Below are 20719 nucleotides of genomic sequence, written 5' to 3'. Positions count from 1 at the left end.
AGGGTTCGGATTCGGTTCGGTATTCGGCCGAATCTTTTGTGAAGGATTCGGGGGTTTGGCCGAATCCAAAATAGTGGATTCGGTGCATCCCTAGTCTAGCCCCATGTCAGATTTCAAAATTGAATATAAATCTGCCTACTGAATTACTACCTGGACTTGTTTATGCTGATTCTTGAACCCTAATTTGTACCGTAATCTTGGACTTTACCCCTAACTTCCTCCTTGGTCCTTACCACTCCCTGGCGGGAGCTGATAGGCCTGAACTGCTTCATGCATACAACCTACATGCCAAAATATATGTTCTTCTTGCCCCACATTGTCCCAAGTTTATTGAATCTCCTAAATATCTAAAATATATATATATATATATATATATATATAAGAAATGACTAAATAGGATGGTGATACGGATGGATTTCATGTGTCAAGCACTGCACAGCACACAGGGCAGTTATTCAAAGGCTGGATCTATTGTTGGCCATAGACACTTTAGCTAAAGTGGTTCATAGACATTTCTTTGACCAATCCACCAACTGAATGTCTCTTTTGGCTCTTGTGTCAGTGGTTGTATCACATCACATTGGCTGTCAACACAAACCCATATTTAGGAAACCCTATCAAACCCCAATAAATTACAAGTTGTAGAAGAAATCGCTTCAATTATTTCCCATGCATAGGCTACAATAAAGTCATGGACTATGGTGAAGTTATCATTGAGTGTCTATAGGTGTATGGGAAGCACAGACAGGTATGTCCCTATAGCAAACACAATCAGCTGCAACAGACGCACCTCTGGCCTAAACAAACAACACAACAAAGAACACACGTCTGGCTTCCAGGTAGTTTTAATAAAACAGAACACCCAAGCAAGAATGTCCAGATCTCTCCGCCGCTCAACCCTACATACTTGTGTGGGATCATTTTAAAACATTCGCTCCAGCCGCTACCAGAACAACCAGGTTTAACACAATAAAAAGAAGAAGAAAAAAAATTCTAAACAAAACAATTTGGGTTTCTTCAGACTTCCTGGGCCAGAGGCATTTATAAAAAAAACAAGATACAGTGTCAACTGCTCAGTGTAGCGAATGGATTTGGAACAGTCATACATATATAAATATATTAGCGAATGCAAATTAAAAAGTTTACATACAATGTTGTACTGGGGTATCTGGGGTTCACTAGGGCTATCACCCCACTGTGAAGTTCCCACACCCCTGCCATGAACCCCCTGTCACCCATTGCTGCCGCCATCCAGCACTGCAGACTTCCAACCACTGGCAAATTACTCCCCCCCTCTAAATAGATCCTGGGTGGGGACTGGGTCTGAGTTGGTGGGGCCCATGAGGCCCGGCCCACCAGGAGTTTTCTTTGTTCCTTCTTGGCCAAGTCTGACCCTGCTGATAGATGTTCCAGTTCTCCAGAATGTGACTGCCATTCTACTCAATGAGGTGATAGCGCTGAGTGCAGCTCAGTCCTAGGGGCAGATTCACTAAAGGGTGAAGTGACTAACGCTTTTCACCAGCGTTGCCACCTGCAGGGCCAATTTACTAACGGGCGCAGGCGCCAATTCGCTAGCAAAAGAGATAGGCACTAGCGGTCATTTGCACTCTATGGCCAGACGACAATTCGCTCTGGTTAATGGACGTTACTTCCCAAATTCACTAAAATGCGGATTTTATTGAACGTTAACTCTTTGGCCAGACTTGCCTTCGCCATCTGAGACCATGCTAAGTGCATTGGAGTGCAGAGATCTTCCTCATTCTTCAGTTACTTACATCATATTCTTTAGTGGAAAAAGCATCAAAGTCCAAAAAACGCTGGCGACTTTCCCTTTTTTCAGAGCGATAGGCTTCAAAAGCCCTAAAAAATGACTGTGGGTAATCGGTTTCCCCCCTACATTTTCTAACATATGGAACATTAACTATACAGTGGGCTCATGTGTAGGGCATTATATTGACTCTATTGTCTTTATTAAGGTTCCCTGGACTTGTCTAATTAACAGTGAAAATGTAATGTATTTGCTGCAACATGTAACATAAAGACGTCCATTCAACTTTAAATTTCCTACCGTATGCAAATTAACCTGAGCGCAAGACCTCTTGCAAATTTGCACTAGGTAGAAATGAACGCTAATGCATCTTCGATTTGCATTGAACGCATTGCCAAAGTAACGCTAGTGAAAAGTCGCCAGCGTTCGGTGCCCAGGGCAAAACTCCGCATTTTAGTGAATTAGCGTTGAGTGAGCGAATTTTCAGTCTGGGAAGTGGGGAAGAATTTCTAATTTGAAAATTGATCTACAATACAAATTTTTGCATCACTCAACACTGGGTTTTACACATTTTTTAGCCCCCCTTTCCGTTCCAGAATTTTACACTTGGTGACATAAAATCACGTTCCCAAAATAATTATACGGCTTTATAAATACTTGTGGTTTTTGTATGGTGCACATGTAGTTAAAGTGGTGGTGTTTCATATATTTCAATGGTAGTTTTCATTAGGGATGCACTGGTTCCAAGACCTGATTTCAGCAGGATTCTATTCGGCAGCAGCACAGAGTATGTACTGGGAATCAGTAGGAAAGAAGATGGGAGCTACTAGGCATCTTCAGGGGTACAGATCTTCCCTGCTAATGGACTGTGGTTGGCTGGTACAGAGCGCCCAAACATTATGGGGGTTATCTTCTAAAACTCGAGTTTATCTCAGTTTTTTGTTAAAACAAAGTCAGCCTAAATCCCATCCATGGAATTAACTCATTTATCAATAATTCTTCCCAAAAAAGGTGGTGCAAGAAAAAGTCGATACAAATTCATGTGTCAATCTGACTTGTACAATCAACGCTCCGAAAATTTGACTTTATCAAATTGTTACAGGGAAACCTCAACTTTATCAGATTAGCAGGCGAAAACCAGCTTGAAACATCTTCTCATACATCTGCCATTGAAGTCTATATGACCTCGATAGGTTTAAGAGGTTCTGAAGGAAATCATTTTGGGGACAAGCAGGGGCTGAAAATAAACCGTCAGAGCCTGACCACCTTACTGGACATCTTCATGTGGTGCATCTTGCACACAAACATATAATAAATATTATATATGTGATTGATCAGCAGAAAAGTTTACCAGTAGGAAACAGCAAAACCAATCTGTGACCGTCTGTCATTGTATAAGAAGCATAATTAGCCTGCATGCTTTGGTCATAGTTGTTTTGTTCTACTCTCCTATGTTCTTTCGCCTTTCCCATTTTTAGGTTATGACCTGTCACTCTACTGTCATTTCTGTGACTATGCTGAACACTTCCCTGAGATTAGAACTGGTGAACACCAGCTGTGGATTCCTCTGTCACTCTCACCAGTACAACCTGTCTCCTCTTCTATCCGCCTTGGGGAAAGAGGGCAGAACTGCTTTTAATGAATCAGCAGAGAATTCAGCCGAAGGACGTAACACACAGAAGACAACAGGTTCTTCCGTTCTATTTTTATATGCTGGTGAACTCCATTTACATTGATTTTAATAACAGACTGATAAAAAAAAATAAAAAGAACATAGTTTAATTTGTTGCCAAAACAAAATGCCCAATATATGTTGCTAAAGTGTATCTAGTAGAGTTAAATCTAAAGCAACTGGACTACTTCTGAAGAAGGCACTCGGATAAGTGGTGAAACATTTCCAAGAAATCTCAGAAAGTCCAGTTGCTTTGGACTTAAGTGCAATAGATACTGTATATCAAGACCTGGGTGAATGAGACTCTCCATAGACATGTTGCTAATGTGCGAACTAAAGGTGGTGGAAACTGTAGTCGTTGGAGACTAACAGGGTTAGAAGAAGCCACTTGGATGAGCGTGGAAACGTTTTCAAGATATCTGAGAAAGTCCAGCTGCTTTGGACTTAAGTCCAATAGATATTGTATATCATGACCTGGATGAACGAGAATCTCCATAGACATGTTGCTAAAGTTTTAAAACTCCAAGTCAGAAATTCAAAAATAATCACCTGCTTTGAGGCCACCGGGAGAAACATCCAAGTTTGGTGAGCAACGTCTTGCTCATGAGCCACTGGTTTGGGATTACTGGGTAAGGCCATGGGTTATGCTGGTAGGCAAGGTCCCAATTTACAACTGCTCAAAAAGATGCACCAGCAAAGGACACAAACATCTCATCAAGTGGTGGGTCATTTATAAACACTGGCCAAATTTGCACCTGGGCAGTAACACATGACAACCACCAATCAGATGTTTGCTTCCATTGTCCTGCCAACAGCTGGCTGCAAACAAAATCTTGGTTGTAGTAACCCCACTGTAAATTTGCCCCATGTTTATAAATGAGCCCCTTTATTCATTCAGGAAACTCAATATGCAGTGCAACCCAACCACTGTCTAATATTGCCTGGTCAACAGTTTATTTCATTTATATAATATTATTATTATTTCATGGTAATCAACCACTGCCTTAAATCCTGGAAGCGGCTAAAACCCCTCCCATTGACTTAGTAACAGAACTGGATGCTCTAAAAGAACATAGCGCAGAACTGGATGCTCTAAAAGAACATAGTGCTGCATCTGGACAAAACCTGATTTACCTAGATCATGGATACGCAGAAAGCATTGCCCGAGGGAGTAGGTGGGGCCTAGGGAGGAGAACAGGTGTATAAATTCTCCCCTGGTCCTCACAGTGAAGCATCTGCAGCAAAGCCGAGTGAATTATCCATCCTCCTGCAGTGTCTCTGCTTGGAAAGCTTAAAGCTTCTCCTGTTGCTCCTTTTTTGGAAACACAAAGTTTCAAGAATGTCTTCAGAGGTAAGAGAAGATTATCAGCGATATATCTGACTTATTCTGCAAAATAGAAATGCTCCAAACTTACTACTGACTTGTGTGTAGCTTGGAAATACTCCATGTGTTTTCATATAGTATTTATTAGAAATCTGTATTAATAAGCATTTATTTGTATAATGCATAATCGTGTGTTAGTTCTGTATAAATGTATAGATATACTTTCACTGAACTTTAGTAAAACACCAGCAAATCTCTTAAAACTCTTATTGTCAGTGCAACTACTTACTACTTAGATTTCTTGCTACATCGTCTGTGTCTGTCTTTATTTGAGTGAGATTTTAAAAAATATATAAATTAGAAGCAGGGTATAGGATTGGTTATCCGACGAACCTGTTATCCAGACTTCATTTTAATCAAATAATTCAACATTTTAAAACTGACTTTCTTTTTCTGTGTAATAATAAAACAGTCGCTTGTACTTGATCCCAACTAAGACAAAATCGATCCATACTGGAAGCAAAACCAGCTATTGGGTTTATTTAATGTTTAAATGATTTATTGGCAGATGTAAAGTCTTGTGATCCAAATAACAGAAATTCCCCATATCTGTAATGCCCCAGGTTGCAAGCATTCTGGATACCACAGGGTGTCTAAATTCAGAACTTTTTTTATTGAGCACAAAGAGTTCAGATTGTTAGAAGCAGGTATAAGAGTAAATTGTTCTGATGTTTGTTGGAAGTAAAATGGATTATAATTTATATTCTTCAGTGAAAAATTGGCTAAAATATTTACCAACAATGAATCAAAATGTAAAATATTAATGGATTTAAAATGATATAGTTGATAAGTTAATGGTGGTATTACCAAGTGTTCAGTAAAGTCTTGCCAAAAATTTTACTCAGGTTTCGTTGCTGTCCATTGTGAGTCTACTTGAAGAAGCAGTTATTCGTGTAGAACCAGTTTTGCATGTTTTTAATGAGCCCCAAAGGACTGAATATACGGAGCTTTACAATAGTTGTGGAACAGCCGGTCCAATATTTCATTTTGACAACCTCTCCTACAAATGAACTTGTAGAACAACTGATAACGGATACGTTATAACTCAGGTCCTTAGACAAAGATAAAGATTGTTCCTCACTTTCTTCTTTTGTCTTTTTGTCTTCTTTCATCTTTTATCTTTTTATGATTGGTTCAATTTTTCTTTTCTCTGTCCCTTTCTTTCCCGTTACCTGCAGAAACCACCAGAGCCTTTTATCGTGTCCTTGGATGAACAAAAGCCAAACCCGGAGAAGAAAACACATAAGCTGTTTGGGAAAAAAGGGAACAAGTCAAAAAAAGTGGACACTTTGAAAAAGGAACTAGAAATTGTAAGTTTCAAGGAAACAAAGGGATGAAACCACATAAGAATATGTTGTGATGAACCTTTAAACATAAAAACATAAAAGGGTGGAAAATTGGGTCACCAATAAATACACATAAAGTTGGGAATGAATTAGTAGCAAAACAGTTATGTGTGGATGATGTATTAAAAACACTGGAAAATTCATAAGGAACTAACGACAATGTCACAAAACAGTGGGTGGTGGATTATATAATATTCATTATGATAAATAGAGTCAGATGTCAATGGTTCCTTCAACCAAGGAAGAGCCAAATGGAAACATCATCATAATTGTGAAGTCATGTCTCACTCTTCTCTTATAGACTGATCACAATTTAAGCCTTGACGAACTGGAAAAGAAATATAATGTGGATATAAAAACAGTAAGTGTCTATGAACAAGGGTCTTGCAATCTATTTGCTTCTACCTGCCACCTTAAATATAAAGTTATGTCCTTAACAGAAGCCAAGGATTATATGTTTTTATCCCACACTGCTTTAGTATAATAGTGATTATTCTCACATGGCGCTTGAGCTAACTACTATCTCACTGACCTCAAATGAACTCACTGCTGTACAAATGTCCTATGCATTGTACATATATAAATAGTACAACCCCGATATTAAAAACCCTGTGTGTTTTAAGTGGTCCAATGGGGAACGTAAAGTCAGGGTTCTAGTGTATTCCCAAATGTGTAATGTGCACTAAATAACCAAGACTTTTTTTTTCCTGAAGGGTCTGTCCAGCCAAACTGTAGAGGAAGTCCTTGCTCGAGATGGCCCCAACAGGCTATCTCCTCCAAAGGGAACCCCAGAAATTGTCAAGTTTTTGCTGTTAATGGCTGGTGGCTTTTCTATTGTCTTCTGGATTGGTGCCATATTGTGCTTCATTGCATATGGACTCCAGGTTGCCCAGGACCCCACTGTCTCCAAGGATAATGTAAGAATTACAAACATGTCTAATTAATCTCCATATCTGTTTATTAACTACGTCTGCTGTTGCGTTCACAAAAATGCCATGTTTTAAAATTCTAAATTCTTTTCTGTGCACCCCTCAGCTCTGGTTGGCGATCATCCTAATTGCCGTGGTGGTTATGACAGCATTATTTGCCTATTATCAGGAGGCCAAAAGCACAAACATCATGGCTGGCTTCAAGAACATGGTTCCCCAGGTAAGGAAATTCCCATGCATGGCCATGGGGAATCAAACTTGTGCAATGGAACCTTCACGTTACCTTTTCTCAAACGCAATTTTCTCTGCCCCTAGCAAGCTCTGGTTATGCGGGATGGCAAGCGGTTGGAAATTATAGCAGAGAATCTGGTCAATGGAGATATTGTGTTCATTAAAGGAGGAGACAAAATCCCTGCTGATCTACGACTGTTGGAGAGTCAGGGGTGTAAGGTAAGCAACATTCCATAAAAATTTGTGGAATTGGGGACATATTCCCATAACCCCATCAAATCAAAAGTTTCTAGTAAATATTAATGGTTTTTTTTTTAATGCAGGTCGATAACTCATCACTGACAGGGGAGTCAGAGGCCCAGGCCCGAAGTACAGAGTGCACTGATGAAAACCCTTTGGAAACCAAGAATTTGGCGTTCTTCTCTACAACCTGCTTGGAGGGTAAGTCCTAAACCACTGACTTGACAGATATGAGATTTTCTTTTTTTAAAGCTCAATGATCACTGCTGCTTATTGCCAATAAATGTGACCTCCTACTTTTCACTTCCAGGAACAGCATGCGGCATTGTTATTAACACTGGAGACCGCACAGTGATTGGCCGTATCGCTTCACTGGCTTCACAAGTTGGAAACCAGAAGACGCCAATCGCTCTGGAGATCGAACACTTTGTACACATGATCAGTGGCCTCGCTGTGGGAGTCGGAGTCCTCTTTTTCATCATCTCGATTTCCATGGGTTACAGCGCTCTCAATGCCATAATCTTCTGCATCGGTATTGTGGTGGCATATGTGCCCGAAGGATTACTGGCCACAGTCACTGTGAGTAAGATCAGATACAAAAGATTTTCCATTAAAATGGGCAGCAAATACACACCTCAACTGTACAGTAGAACACAAAAATGGATTGGTATATGGGCACGTTTATCCATAAAAGGGGAAAAAAACAAAAAATAATAATGACAAATCACATTATTAAGTAATTTTTTCTATAACAATATTGCATTGGGAGTTTAATGATCATGAACTCTCTGATCTGCTGTTGGGTGGTAAACAACAAGTGTTTTGCATGTTCTAGGTCTGTCTTTCACTCACTGCAAAGCGAATGGCCAAGAAAAACTGCCTGGTCAAGAATCTTGAGGCTGTGGAGACTCTTGGGTCCACCTCTGTCATTTGCTCTGACAAGACTGGTACCTTGACCCAAAACCGTATGACAGTGGCTCACATGTGGTTTGACAACATCATCCACAATGCTGACACTTCAGAAGATCAGACTGGTAAGAGCACAAATACAGGTGTCTCAACTATAGTTTGGCTTGGGCGACTGTAGGCTTTGTTTCATCGTATAACATTATTCTATTCAATAAATGATTTATAAAATATTATCATTATCCTCTGAAGGCATGCTGTTCTGCATTTGTTGTGATTCCTATAAAAATGGTCATGATTATCAAAGTTTGAAAAGTCCTGTCCAATACCTGTACCCAAGTTTGGTTTGCAACTTGGTAATCCACAGTTTAAATTGATGTATGGCATGTTGCTATTTTTTTCCCAGGTGAGTTATTTGATCAGAGCTCCCCCACCTGGCAGGCACTTTTAAGAATTGCAACTCTGTGTAATCGTGCAGAATTCCTTGCCTCAGCAGAGGATGTGCCCATCAGTAAGGTAAACACATGAATTACATACAACGTTTTTACAGCCCCCTGTTTTTTCATGATCTGTGTTGGACTAATATATTACTTTAACTGAACAGAGACAAGTAAACGGAGACGCATCAGAAGCAGCTTTATTAAAATTCACAGAACAACTTCAAGGTCATGTGACGGAGGTCAGAGCAAGAAACCAGAAAGTGTCGGAAATTCCGTTTAACTCAAGTAACAAATACCAGGTATGTGTATTCTTTCTGTCTCTTCTTACTGCACAATGTATCGTCCCCCGTACTGGTTCTAACTCCCTTCTTACAACCCCTCTCCAGGTTTCTATTCACATACCAGAAGACCCAGCAGAAAAGGGCTACCTGTTGGTAATGAAAGGGGCACCCGAACGGATCCTGGATCGATGTAGTACTATCATGGTGGCAGGACAGGAATGGCCTCTAGATGCAGAAATGAAAGAAAATTTCCAGAGTGCATACATGAGCCTTGGAAGTCTTGGAGAAAGAGTTTTAGGTTTGAATGAATACTATATTTACCACTTAAATTGGTTTTCTGTGGCTCTGTTTTCCATCTTGGTTCTGTTTACTGTTTTTAAAATCTTCTTTCATATCTCTTTCCACTAAGCAAAACATTAATTATTTTACTGATCCACAGGGTTCTGTCAACTCTTACTGCCCGGTGACATCTATAGACCAGGTTACCCATTTGACACAGACAACGTCAACTTCCCACTAACTGGCATGTGCTTTGTTGGTCTCATCTCCATGATTGATCCTCCCCGCTCCAGTGTACCTGATGCCGTCATGAAGTGTCGCAGCTCAGGAATCAAAGTAAGAATTATCCAGGGGAATTTATTCTGAAAGCAGAATACATATTGGATTTTTTACTAAAAACAGAAATTGAATTTGTCCTGAAGTTATATGATTTGTGGTGTCTTACAGGTTATCATGGTGACTGGAGACCACCCAATTACAGCAAAAGCAATTGCACGCAGTGTAGGAATCATTTCAAGCACAAGTGAAACAGTTGAAGATATTGCAGAGCGACTGGGCATCCCTGTTGATCGAGTGAATCCCAGGTTAGTGCCCCTCCATGGGACATCTCTTCTTGGTGGACATTGGTCTACTAAAACGTTTCAAAATTTTCAACCAGCTTCAGGATTAACTTATTATCTCCCATAGGGATGCGTGTGCATGTGTGGTGAATGGTGGAGAGATCATCGACATGACCTCAGATGAACTAGATGACGTCTTGAGATATCATCAGGAAATTGTATTCGCAAGGACATCGCCACAGCAGAAGCTTCTAATTGTAGAGGGTTGTCAAAGATTGGTAAGTTGAAGGGAAGTTGAAGATGAGAGGCAGAGAGAATATTAGGAAACATTTGAAGACTGAATTAGAGTAGCATACAAGGTTAAGCAAAATAAATAGAAAGGGAAGCTGTGGAGGCATTAAAGAGGGAAAACATAGAATGCAACATATAAAGTACAACTATGTCATGTATAAGAGCATTATTTGACTCAATGTCCTGACCTTCTCTTGCCTGCAGGGAGCCATTGTGGCCGTAACTGGGGATGGAGTGAACGACTCGCCAGCTCTGAAGAAAGCTGATATTGGTGTTGCCATGGGAATAGCTGGCTCAGATGCTGCCAAACACTCCGCAGATATGATTCTGTTGGATGATAACTTTGCTTCAATTGTCACTGGAGTGGAAGAAGGTAACAATACAGATAATTATTCCAAAGCACCCTTTCCAAAGTTAGTATAATGTAGCAATCCATTCCTCAAAAACTGTAAAACCTTCATGATGCTGTAGTTCTGTTCATATTATCCTCCCAACCATAAAGCAAAGACCCAATTTCCCCTTACAGGTATCCTCTGGTACCAAGTGTTCATGCTTATTTTTTAATTTGGCTGCCATCAAATGTAGCACTTCACGAAACAGGGAGCCTCCCAAATATTGAGTGTTCTGTTTATTCTGTATTATGCTTTTTCTGACTCTCTTTTCTCCTGAGCAATTCTGTTCTTATGTTTTCTTCAAATGACACACAATAATTCACTAAAACTTCATACTCTGCAGGTCGACTGATATTTGATAACCTGAAGAAGTCAATTTCATACACCGTGACCAAGAACATTCCAGAAATGATCCCTTTCATGGTCTATGTGATTATCAGCTGTCCGTTGCCACTGGGAACCATCACCATCCTTTTCATTGAACTGGGCACTGACATTGTAAGTCTAAGCAAACACAAAAAAAACTAAACGCCTTTAGTAAAGGGCAGGTGCATCATTTTCATTCAATATTGACACAATTAACTTAGAATGAATACATGGAACATAACACATCCAACAATGTTCAAAATCTTTAGAGAAGATCCAAAAGTGTTTTTGGCTGCATTAATACTATATGCTTCTCTTTGGTCACATTGTAATTTTTTCTCATTTTTTTCAGATCCCATCTATAGCTTTGGCATATGAGAAAGCAGAGAATGATATCATGACAAGAAAACCACGCAACCCACGCAAAGATCGACTCGTGAACATGCAGTTGCTGTCATATTCCTATTTTCACATAGGTGAGTTTTCCACAAACAAAAATCTCTCTCTTCTCTTACCAGTAGAAACAATAAAATCAGAACGTATGCACATACTAATACTGTAATATCTATACATTATACATATATGTAATAATTACGTGCATGACCTAGACATGCTGAGACATTTTCTTGTTAGGTCACGTCAACATCTTCCTTTCTTAGTAATAAACATATTTTGGCCAATACATACTCATTCTTGATTATTTTTATGACCACTATTATAGCTGCAATGGAATCCTACGCTGGATTTGTGAATTATTTCACGGTCATGGCTCAGCAGGGCTTCCTCCCAGCGACTTGCATGGGACTTCGTGCTGCATGGGAGGACAAAACTGTTCAGGAGTTGGAGGACAGTTACGGGCAGGAATGGGTAAGCAAACAACATCCACTGAGACACTTCCCATCATATATAGAATAAGAACCATCTCAGCATAGAGAAATAGTCAAGTGTTAGATTCCCACTCCAGTATCAATACAAAGACTACCTTTGTTTCTTATTTGTAGACATTCCAACAACGTCTCCAGCAGGAGTGGTACTGCTACAGCGCCTTCTTTATCAGTATTGTCATCTGCCAAATGGTGAACACAGTCATTCACAAAACGAGGAGGAACTCCATCTTGACTCGAAATTTCTTCAGGTAACAACACAAAGGCTTTGTATTTGAGTCAACGAACAAATTAGTGATACTGCAACGTTCCTTTATTCCTTCTGTATATTTAAGATCATATTTAATTATTATCCATTGCAATTAAAAATAGGAAAATATTCTATTCATTTATTCTCAAATGCAAAGACACTTAGGCGCCCATTCACCAAGCTCTAGTGAAGGATTCGAAGTAAAAAAACTTCGAATTTCGAAGTGTTTTTTTGGCTACTTCGACCATCGAATGGGCTTCTTCGACCTTCGACTACGACTTCGACTTTGAATCGAAGGATTCAAACTAAAAATCGTTCGACTATTCCACTATTCGACAGTCGAAGTACTGTCTCTTTAAGAAAAAACTTCGACCCCCTAGTTCGCCACCTAATAGCTACCGAACCCAATGTAAGCCTATGGGGAAGGTCCTCATAGGCTTGGCTAACTTTTTTTGGTCGAAGGATAATCCGATCGAATGATTATTCCTTCGATGGAAGTTTTTGCGCAAAATCCTTCGACTTCGATATTCGAAGTCGAAGGATTTTCATTCCCCAGTCGAATATCGAGGGTTAATTAACCCTCGATATTCGACCCATGAAGAATTTGCCCCTTAGACAGGGAGGCCCATTAATCAACATTCTCCTTTTAGTGGTTTTGGAGGTTTTAGAAATCATGTTTAAACTCGTTTTCTCTAAAACTACAGTAATTTATTAAAACAGCCTGATATAAAAATCTCAAACAAATAAAAATACAGAACTAATACAAAAACCTTGAGATCCTCAATTTACAAACTAATGAAACCCTGAAAACCTCTAAAAGGTCTAATTAAAGAAAGATTTTACATTTGGTAAAGGACAGCTCCCATTGACATCTACATGACCTCAACACTTTTAGAAGGAAAAGGTTTCTTTTAGGGGCCCATTTATTTAACCTCGTTTTTTTCTTGGGAAAATAAAAAAACTAAAATTTTTTGAGATTTATTACACCCCAAACTACAAAAAATCTGAAAATACTCAGTCTCAAACCTGTCTAGGTCATGTAGAATGTGTAATTTGTGCTGGGTTTTGTATGATAATTTGAAAAATTAGTGGTTTTCTGGTGAGAACTGGAAAAAAATTGTGCGATTTGGCCATCAAATCAGAAAAATTCAAGCAATTCAAATTTTCACTCGATTTTGTTAAGACTTTTCCCCAACCTGACTTTTTCAAGCTGGTTATTTGATAAATAAGTTAAATCCGTGGATGGGAGTTAGTTCGTAAATAGGAGCCTTAGTGTTTTTCGTGGGGTCTTTTTCATTTTGATTGTTATGGTTTAGAGTGATTAATATAAGCCATGATTGTTACCTCTAAAAAATATGATTCATGAAAACGAGCGAAATACGAACACCCCTAAAGGTTGGGGGTCAAGCCACTTGAACTTATCAAAGCTCATGGCTGTGATACTTTGTATTTCATTATAAGGAGAAGGATAAGTCTGTCTGAATGTCCAACAAGACTTTGATGCATTATTTGCTCTTTTTCATGCAGAAATAAGGTTATTTTCATTGGGTTGTTGTCCCAAATCCTTATCGGCGTTTTCCTGTGTTATTGCCCAGGAATGGATGAAGCTCTACACTTTATGCCTATTCGGTGAGTACAAGTGTTAAAGCACCAGGGTGCAGGTTCTCAAACTCCTCCCTCACTTTCCTTTATTCCTAAATACCAGTTATTTTCCCAGAGTTTCTAGTTACCGTCCTTCTCTCTTCCTGTGCATCCCTTTCACACCCTTCTATTTCCACCCGATACTGTTTTCTCTCTCTTGTTTCTCTCTCATTCCTTGTTCTTTGTCTCCATGTTTCTAAAGTGACTTTCTTCTCATTGCAGAGTCCAGTACTGGTTTGTGAGTATCGAGTACACAATCCTCATTCTTGTTTATGATGAAGTCAGAAAACTCATCATTCGAACATTTCCAGGCAGTACGTTTTCATTGTCGTTATAATAACATGTCATCAATGTGGTTTTGCCAAGGCCATTTTGCATTGTCCCACAATTCCACACTAAAAAAGGCTACACATTTGGGATTAAACCAGTGAACCCTAATACTTGCCTAGTGTGATAAAATGCAACAAACTTTCATTCTTAAGGGAAACTGTATTTTATTTACTAGTGTCTATATATCTGACCATATGGGAACCCCCGTATGGGGACCATTTTTGGTCAAGCTTTTTAAGGGAAAAACTTGAATTTTTTGCTGGATAGTCTGAAAAAGTCGGGGTTTTCGACCGATAATCCAAGTTTTGCAGCAAATATTAGGTAAAATTGAGTTTTCAGAGCGTCAATCATATGAATCAAATTGGAAAATTTACAAATTTTGATGCTACATTTTGTCGCTCTGATTTTTTTTTTAATGATACATTAGTTCAATCCATGGAAGGGAGTTTGGTCCACTTTGTTTTCATTAAAAAATTTGATTAAATCAAGTTTTATTAAATAAATCTTTAAGTGTGCTTCTAAATAAAATTCTCCGGATGCCTAGTTATATGAAAGAACACCTCTTTACTATTATGTTAAGTGCAGTATACTTAATATAATCCTATTCAGATAACTAACCCTGTGTATTTTCTGTGTTCCTTTTGCAGGTTGGGTGGATAAAGAGATTAATTACTAAAGGATCTAAAGGTAAATACCTACTGAAGAGACCCCACTCATGGAGGATCCCACCCATTCATCCCTCATGTGTCCTTCCTCTATGTAACATATGTATATATGTATAAAAAAAAAAGTATAAAATGCTTTGTAAATATATATTTTTTAATAATAAAAAAACTTTTTCCCCCTTACTTTAAATCATTCTGTGAATGAACACTGAGCCAAGTATAAGTTAAAAAGACAACAATTCTTTATAGTTTTACCCTATAAATGTGATAATGTGTAATTTATAGAAATAGACACAATGATCGGCGCCCGTCCCAACAAAATGCATCTTTCTCACCCCAATCTCTTACTCTCTGAAGATGTAAAAAAAAAGGTTTTAAAAAAACAATAAACTGTTGAAACAAATTATTACTGATTGATTTTTTCTTCACTCTCAAGTAAACCTCGTGTTGCTAAACAAACAGATTTTCCATTTAGGTCATTAAAGCGACATTTATAGAACGTTTGCTGGTGACTGATGAGCCCACTAATGAAAATCCAAAAAAATGATAAGAAATTGTGAGACTGATACAAAAAAAAGAATAATAGATGAATTGCTCACATCGACATCACTGGTTTCATCTGTGAGTAGAACTTTTCTCAGGACAACGAGATACTACATTCCATGGGAATTCAGAGATAAATCAAAAAATTGAGTTATTTGCTTTTTTTTGAGTTTATGAATATTGTACAGATATTACCGATAGCAAGATACAGGTATGGGACCTGTTATCCAGAATTCTCAGGACCTGCGGGTTTCTGGATAAGGCGTCTTTCTGTCATTTGGGTCTCCATACCTTAAAGGGGACCTGTCACCCCTAGGAAATAATTCCAAATTATTTTCTATCATGTTAGTTGAGCAAAATGAAATTCACTTACAACACCATTGATTTTTACATTTTTTTTCCTTAGATTAGGAATTACACAATCACAGCACACAGGCAGTAGCCATTTTGTGGACACTGTTGTGTAGCACCCCAAAATCTTGTGTATGCACCAGAATGGGGGACCTAATGCCCATACACAATTCTAGAGCGTTAGGAGGGAGGGGGGAATATGTGGAGAGCAGAGACATCTAGTAAATGCTGAACGGAAAGTGAAAGTAATTGACTGCCCCTCCTCTTTGCCTGAGGCATAGTGTCAGGAGAGGCAATATATGATTGACAGCTCAGGAATTTAAACACCTTTATGATGGGGGATGGATGTTTTAATGAAAATTTATGTTCCATGTTTAATTTGCAAACGACTTTTATTATACAAGTTTATATGTGTAGGTCCACTTTAAGTAGACTAAAATATAATTTAAACATTAATTAAACCCAATAGGCTGGTTTTACTTCCAATAAGGATTAATTATATCTTAGTTGGGATCAAGTACAAGTTACTGTTTTATTATTACAGGTATGGGACCTGTTATCCAGAATGCTCAGGGGCCTGGGGTTTTCCAGATAATGGATCTTTCCATAATTTGGATCTTCATGCCTTAAGTCTACTAGAAAATCTTATACACATTAAATAAAGCCAATAGGCTGGTTTTGCCTCCAATAAGGATTAATTATATCTTAGTTGGGATCAAGTACAAGCGACTGTTTTATTTATTATTTATTACACAGAAAAAGGAAAACATTTTTAAAAAATGTAATTATTTGGTTATAAAGGAGTCTATGGGAGACGGGCATTCTGTAATTTGAAGCTTTATAGATAACAGGTTTCTGGGTATCAGATCCCATACCTGTAATGGGAGGAAATGTGTTCTTTGCTTTGCACTCAGCCCAATGAGTATAACACAATAAGCTGATATCCAAGTGGCTGAATCCCAGGCACATAAAGCTCAGTTTGGACGTAACTACTCCATTCATGGGCAACTTATTTTCTCTCCGGAGTAGGATATTTTATAGAGAAACTTTGTATATGGTAGAGTAGCAAGCCTCTCAATAACTAGTGAATCGGACAATGAGAGTGACATCTTGGTTTATTGGTGATAATTTTCCTCAAGTTTCTCTAGAGTCAAATGTCCTGGTTCCTGAGTCTCACACCCTTCTGTTATCCTGCCTAACCATGAGTTATCCAATGTATTGACTTGTCTCTGGTAGACTTCTGACAACCGATATACAGATATGGGACTTATTATCCAGAATGCTTGTGACCTGGGGGTTTCTTGATAATGAATCTTTCCATAATTTGGCTCTTCATACATTACATAAGGGGCAGATTTATCAAGGGTCAAATTTCGAGTTCATGGGAATTTCTAAAAACTCCCATAAACTCGAAATTTGAAAAAAAACGACCAATTGAAATTTATAAAAAAATTAATCAATTTTTTTTGTAAATTCGGGTGAATAGGATTGATCCGCAAACTCAAATCGGATTTGAATCAAATTAGTTTTGAGTTTTTTCAACAACAAAAAATTTGATTTTCAAAAGTCCAACAAACGACTCCAAATTGGAGTAAAACAGCAATTCTGAAGGTTTTAGATCGCGAAATCAAAATTCGAATTTTAAAATTTATCATGTACTATCCCTTTAAGAATTCGAATTTTTTAAAGACTGAAATTGAAATTTGACTATTCCCTAGCCGAATTACACTATAATAAACTCGAAAATTAAAATGTTCAATTCGACCCAATACCCCTAAGTCTACTAGAAAATCATATAAATATGAAATAAACCCAATAGGCTGGTGTTGCCTCCAATAAGGATTAATTGTATGTCAGTTGGGATTAAATACAAGATACTGTTTTATTATTACAGAAAAATGGAAAAAAAATTAAAATTTGGATTATTTGGAGAAATTTGGATTATTTGGAGAAAATCCAAATGATCCAAATTTTTAAAAATGATTTCCTTTTTCTGTGTAATAATAAAACAGTAGCTTGTACTTGATCCCAACTAAGATGTAATTAATCCTTATTGGAGGCAAAACCAGCCTATTGGGTTTATTTCATGTTTATATGATTTTCTAGTAGACGTAAGGTATGAAGATCCAAATTACAGAGATTCGGATTTAGTGTGTGTATCTTCCGTGCCCTGCCTGTGATTTCTTGGCACTTTCAGTGTGTTTGTGTGTATATATATATATATATATATATATATGAGACCTCAGCTGTAAGTAGGATGCGAGAAGAATCACACTGACACCTTGTGGTAGAAACAGATTTTTCCCTTTTTGTACCAAATCAAATAAAAAAAAAAAACAATTAAAATTTCTATTTTTTTCCAAGAATTAAATTTTTTCCTCTATGAATGTGTTTTTTAATTTCTCTAAACCTCAAAAATATGAGATTTCTGAAGTGTAAAAACCTTGATAAAAATATAATACAAAGCTTCGGCAAGTACAAGCAGTTGAGGTTCTATAGAAACAAGCAAGTTGCGCTGATCCAATTGGACCTTTCTTTAGCCATTTGGACATTTAGAGGGTTTTTTTTGTTCCGTTTGAACTTTATATGCAGTGTGTCTCGTTTATCTGTCAACGGATAGACTGAGAGACGCCATTTTGGATACACATTTGCTGGTTCTGGTTACAAGGTTTTTATCAGCCATTTATTTTACAGCTCATCTGGACTTATTTTCTGCACATGTGTTAAAACTTAAAAGTGGTTTGTGCACTTCTGTATTGGCAAATATTAATTAGTCTTAGCTTTTATATATGAGCTAAACCCAAGGAGTTGGGTAAGTAGGGGAAAAATTAAAAATAAAAAAATAAGATAACATTAAAAAATACAATAAAAAAGAACAAATTAGAGGGAAAAATGGGGGGTGGAATAAAATAAAACAGCAATGTATTGAATTTCACTGTGATCTGTGGGGTATTTATTATATTATATGGAAAATTCCACAGCCTCTTTATCATGTTTATCATGTTCACACATGTCTCATTTCAAGACATATGAAAAAAATGGAAATCTAAAAGAATTGGAAACCACAAGAATGAGACAATTTGGTTGGTGTTTTTTTCTGATAAAGGTCACAAAGTCATAAAGCTGAAGCGTCCTCTATGAAATAATAATAGTAATTAATAATAGTAATAGTACTCTATGGAAGCAGAAGTTGCTAAGTTAATTAATTTCTTGAAAAAAATTCTAAAATGGAAGAGATTTCTAATCATCTGTCTCAACAAGAGAAAAGAATCCAGGATATTGAATCTGCCGTTTCTACTTGTTATGATGAGAAAGCTGATGCGCAAACCAGACTTGTAGTAGTAGAAAAACAGTACAAAGACTTACAAGAAAAGATTGATGACATCATGACGTAACTAGAGTGCACCGGGATTCCCTGCAAAAAAATCTTCAGAGGGGCCCAACACACTCCGATCCCCATCTCCTGCCCCTTCCCTTCCTGCCTCCAACCTGCCCATGTCCCACCTTCACCCGTCCAACTCTGCCCACTCCCGCTCAACTTGCATCCCCCTTCCTACCCGCAGAAACTTGGGTTTGGCCATGACTTTTTTGAGGTTAAGATTGAAAGGATCCATCGAATTGGACCATGGAAGGAGACGTCTGCAATGAGACCAAGAGTTGTAATTACTACATTTCTGGATAAAACCAGACTGTTTCAGGCTTATAAAAAGCATAATAACCTGGCGTTGGATGGTCGTCGCATTCTCATTTTTTAAGATTATTCTTATTCCATATCCTAAAAAAGGAAGTCATTCTGGTCAGGATGTTTTTAACATGGACATCAAATTTTCATTGCACTATCCAGCAATTTTGAAAATATAATTAGATTCAGGTTTAAAGGTTTTTAACAGTGTACAGGATGCATTGCAATTTGTTAATTCTCTCAACCTTAAGTTTACTCCTTCTTCCTCTACTACAGGATCCTCTACTAAACCCAACTCACAGAGGCATTCTTCAAACAAGAGTCAATTTGTTTTTCCAGAGGTCATGGTCACCCTTCTTCAAAAGATGGGGCAAAAGGAAATTCTTCCTTTCAAAAACATCAGTCCAGATCTCCAGTTTGCGCTGACTTTTCTCTCTCCAAAGTAGAGGAAATCCTTCAAAATCCTCCAAATCTCAGACCTGCCGAGGTTGTATATAAGTCAATGGGAAAGGTCCCTATCCTATTTGGACGTTTCTGTGGTCTCCACTGAATTGGCCAGAAAATCTTGCTTTTTGGGAAAAAGCCCGAATAAATCGAGCGATTCGGCGAAAAAATCAGGAAAAAACATATGTTTCGGATTTTTGCTCTTTTTTATCCAGTTTTTTCCTGCTCCAGTTAAATCGTGCTTTTTTAATAATAAATAAGCTAAATCATGGATTCTATTTTGCTCAGACTAATAATAAAATTATCAGAAAAATTCGGAAATTCGGATTTTGATAAATAACCCCCATCGTCTTAGATATTAATTGCTCTTCAACAAAGAAACCTTTTGTTCCTTGGAGCTTTCCAGATTTATTAGCCGATAGACCAGATTTTCAATCCATGTTGAAGGAAAGGTGGGATTTGTTTATTCAAGAAAATTCAGAACATATACAGAACCCAAAACTATTATGGGAAACATAGAAGATGGTAATTAGGGGGGATATAGTTTTGTATAAAGCTCACTTTTATAAAGTAAATTATAAAAGTTTCTTTGAGTAGACAGCTTAGTTCTGATTACACTGACTTTAAGGGGGATATTTACTAATAACTCAATTTTTTTTCTGGCAGAGGTTCTAAAGGGGAAAACTTGAATTTTTAATTTAAAAAAAACTCACATTTTTCTAGATTTATTATACCCCAAAGCTGCTAAAAGTCAGAATCTTAAAATCTGCCATCTCAAACCTGACAAGGTTGTGTAGTAGTCAATGGCAGATGTCCCTGTTACAATGTGAAGATATCATGATCT

General features: G+C 37.8%; 1 protein-coding gene across 1 annotated transcript; it reads left to right on the top strand.

Annotated features, from left to right (window-relative positions):
- The first annotated feature begins 4686 nt into the window (after nucleotides 1–4686).
- Nucleotides 4687–15230, top strand: LOC108716413 (potassium-transporting ATPase alpha chain 2). Its single transcript, XM_018262523.2, has 23 exons — nucleotides 4687–4791; nucleotides 6003–6134; nucleotides 6472–6531; nucleotides 6884–7087; nucleotides 7206–7319; nucleotides 7415–7549; nucleotides 7654–7771; nucleotides 7881–8149; nucleotides 8406–8604; nucleotides 8883–8992; nucleotides 9081–9215; nucleotides 9303–9495; nucleotides 9637–9812; nucleotides 9924–10060; nucleotides 10164–10314; nucleotides 10532–10700; nucleotides 11063–11217; nucleotides 11438–11561; nucleotides 11807–11952; nucleotides 12087–12220; nucleotides 13747–13848; nucleotides 14083–14174; nucleotides 14838–15230. The coding sequence occupies exons 1-23, from the start codon at nucleotides 4780–4782 to the stop codon at nucleotides 14864–14866; spliced, it is 3096 nt and encodes a 1031-aa protein (XP_018118012.1). The 5' UTR covers nucleotides 4687–4779; the 3' UTR covers nucleotides 14867–15230.
- The last annotated feature ends 5489 nt before the right edge of the window (nucleotides 15231–20719 follow it).

Source organism: Xenopus laevis, chromosome 5L, assembly GCF_017654675.1.
Source record: "Xenopus laevis strain J_2021 chromosome 5L, Xenopus_laevis_v10.1, whole genome shotgun sequence".
Taxonomy (NCBI): domain Eukaryota; kingdom Metazoa; phylum Chordata; class Amphibia; order Anura; family Pipidae; genus Xenopus; species Xenopus laevis.
Note: the sequence above shows the minus strand (reverse complement) of the source record. Positions and strands in the feature narration are given on the sequence as shown.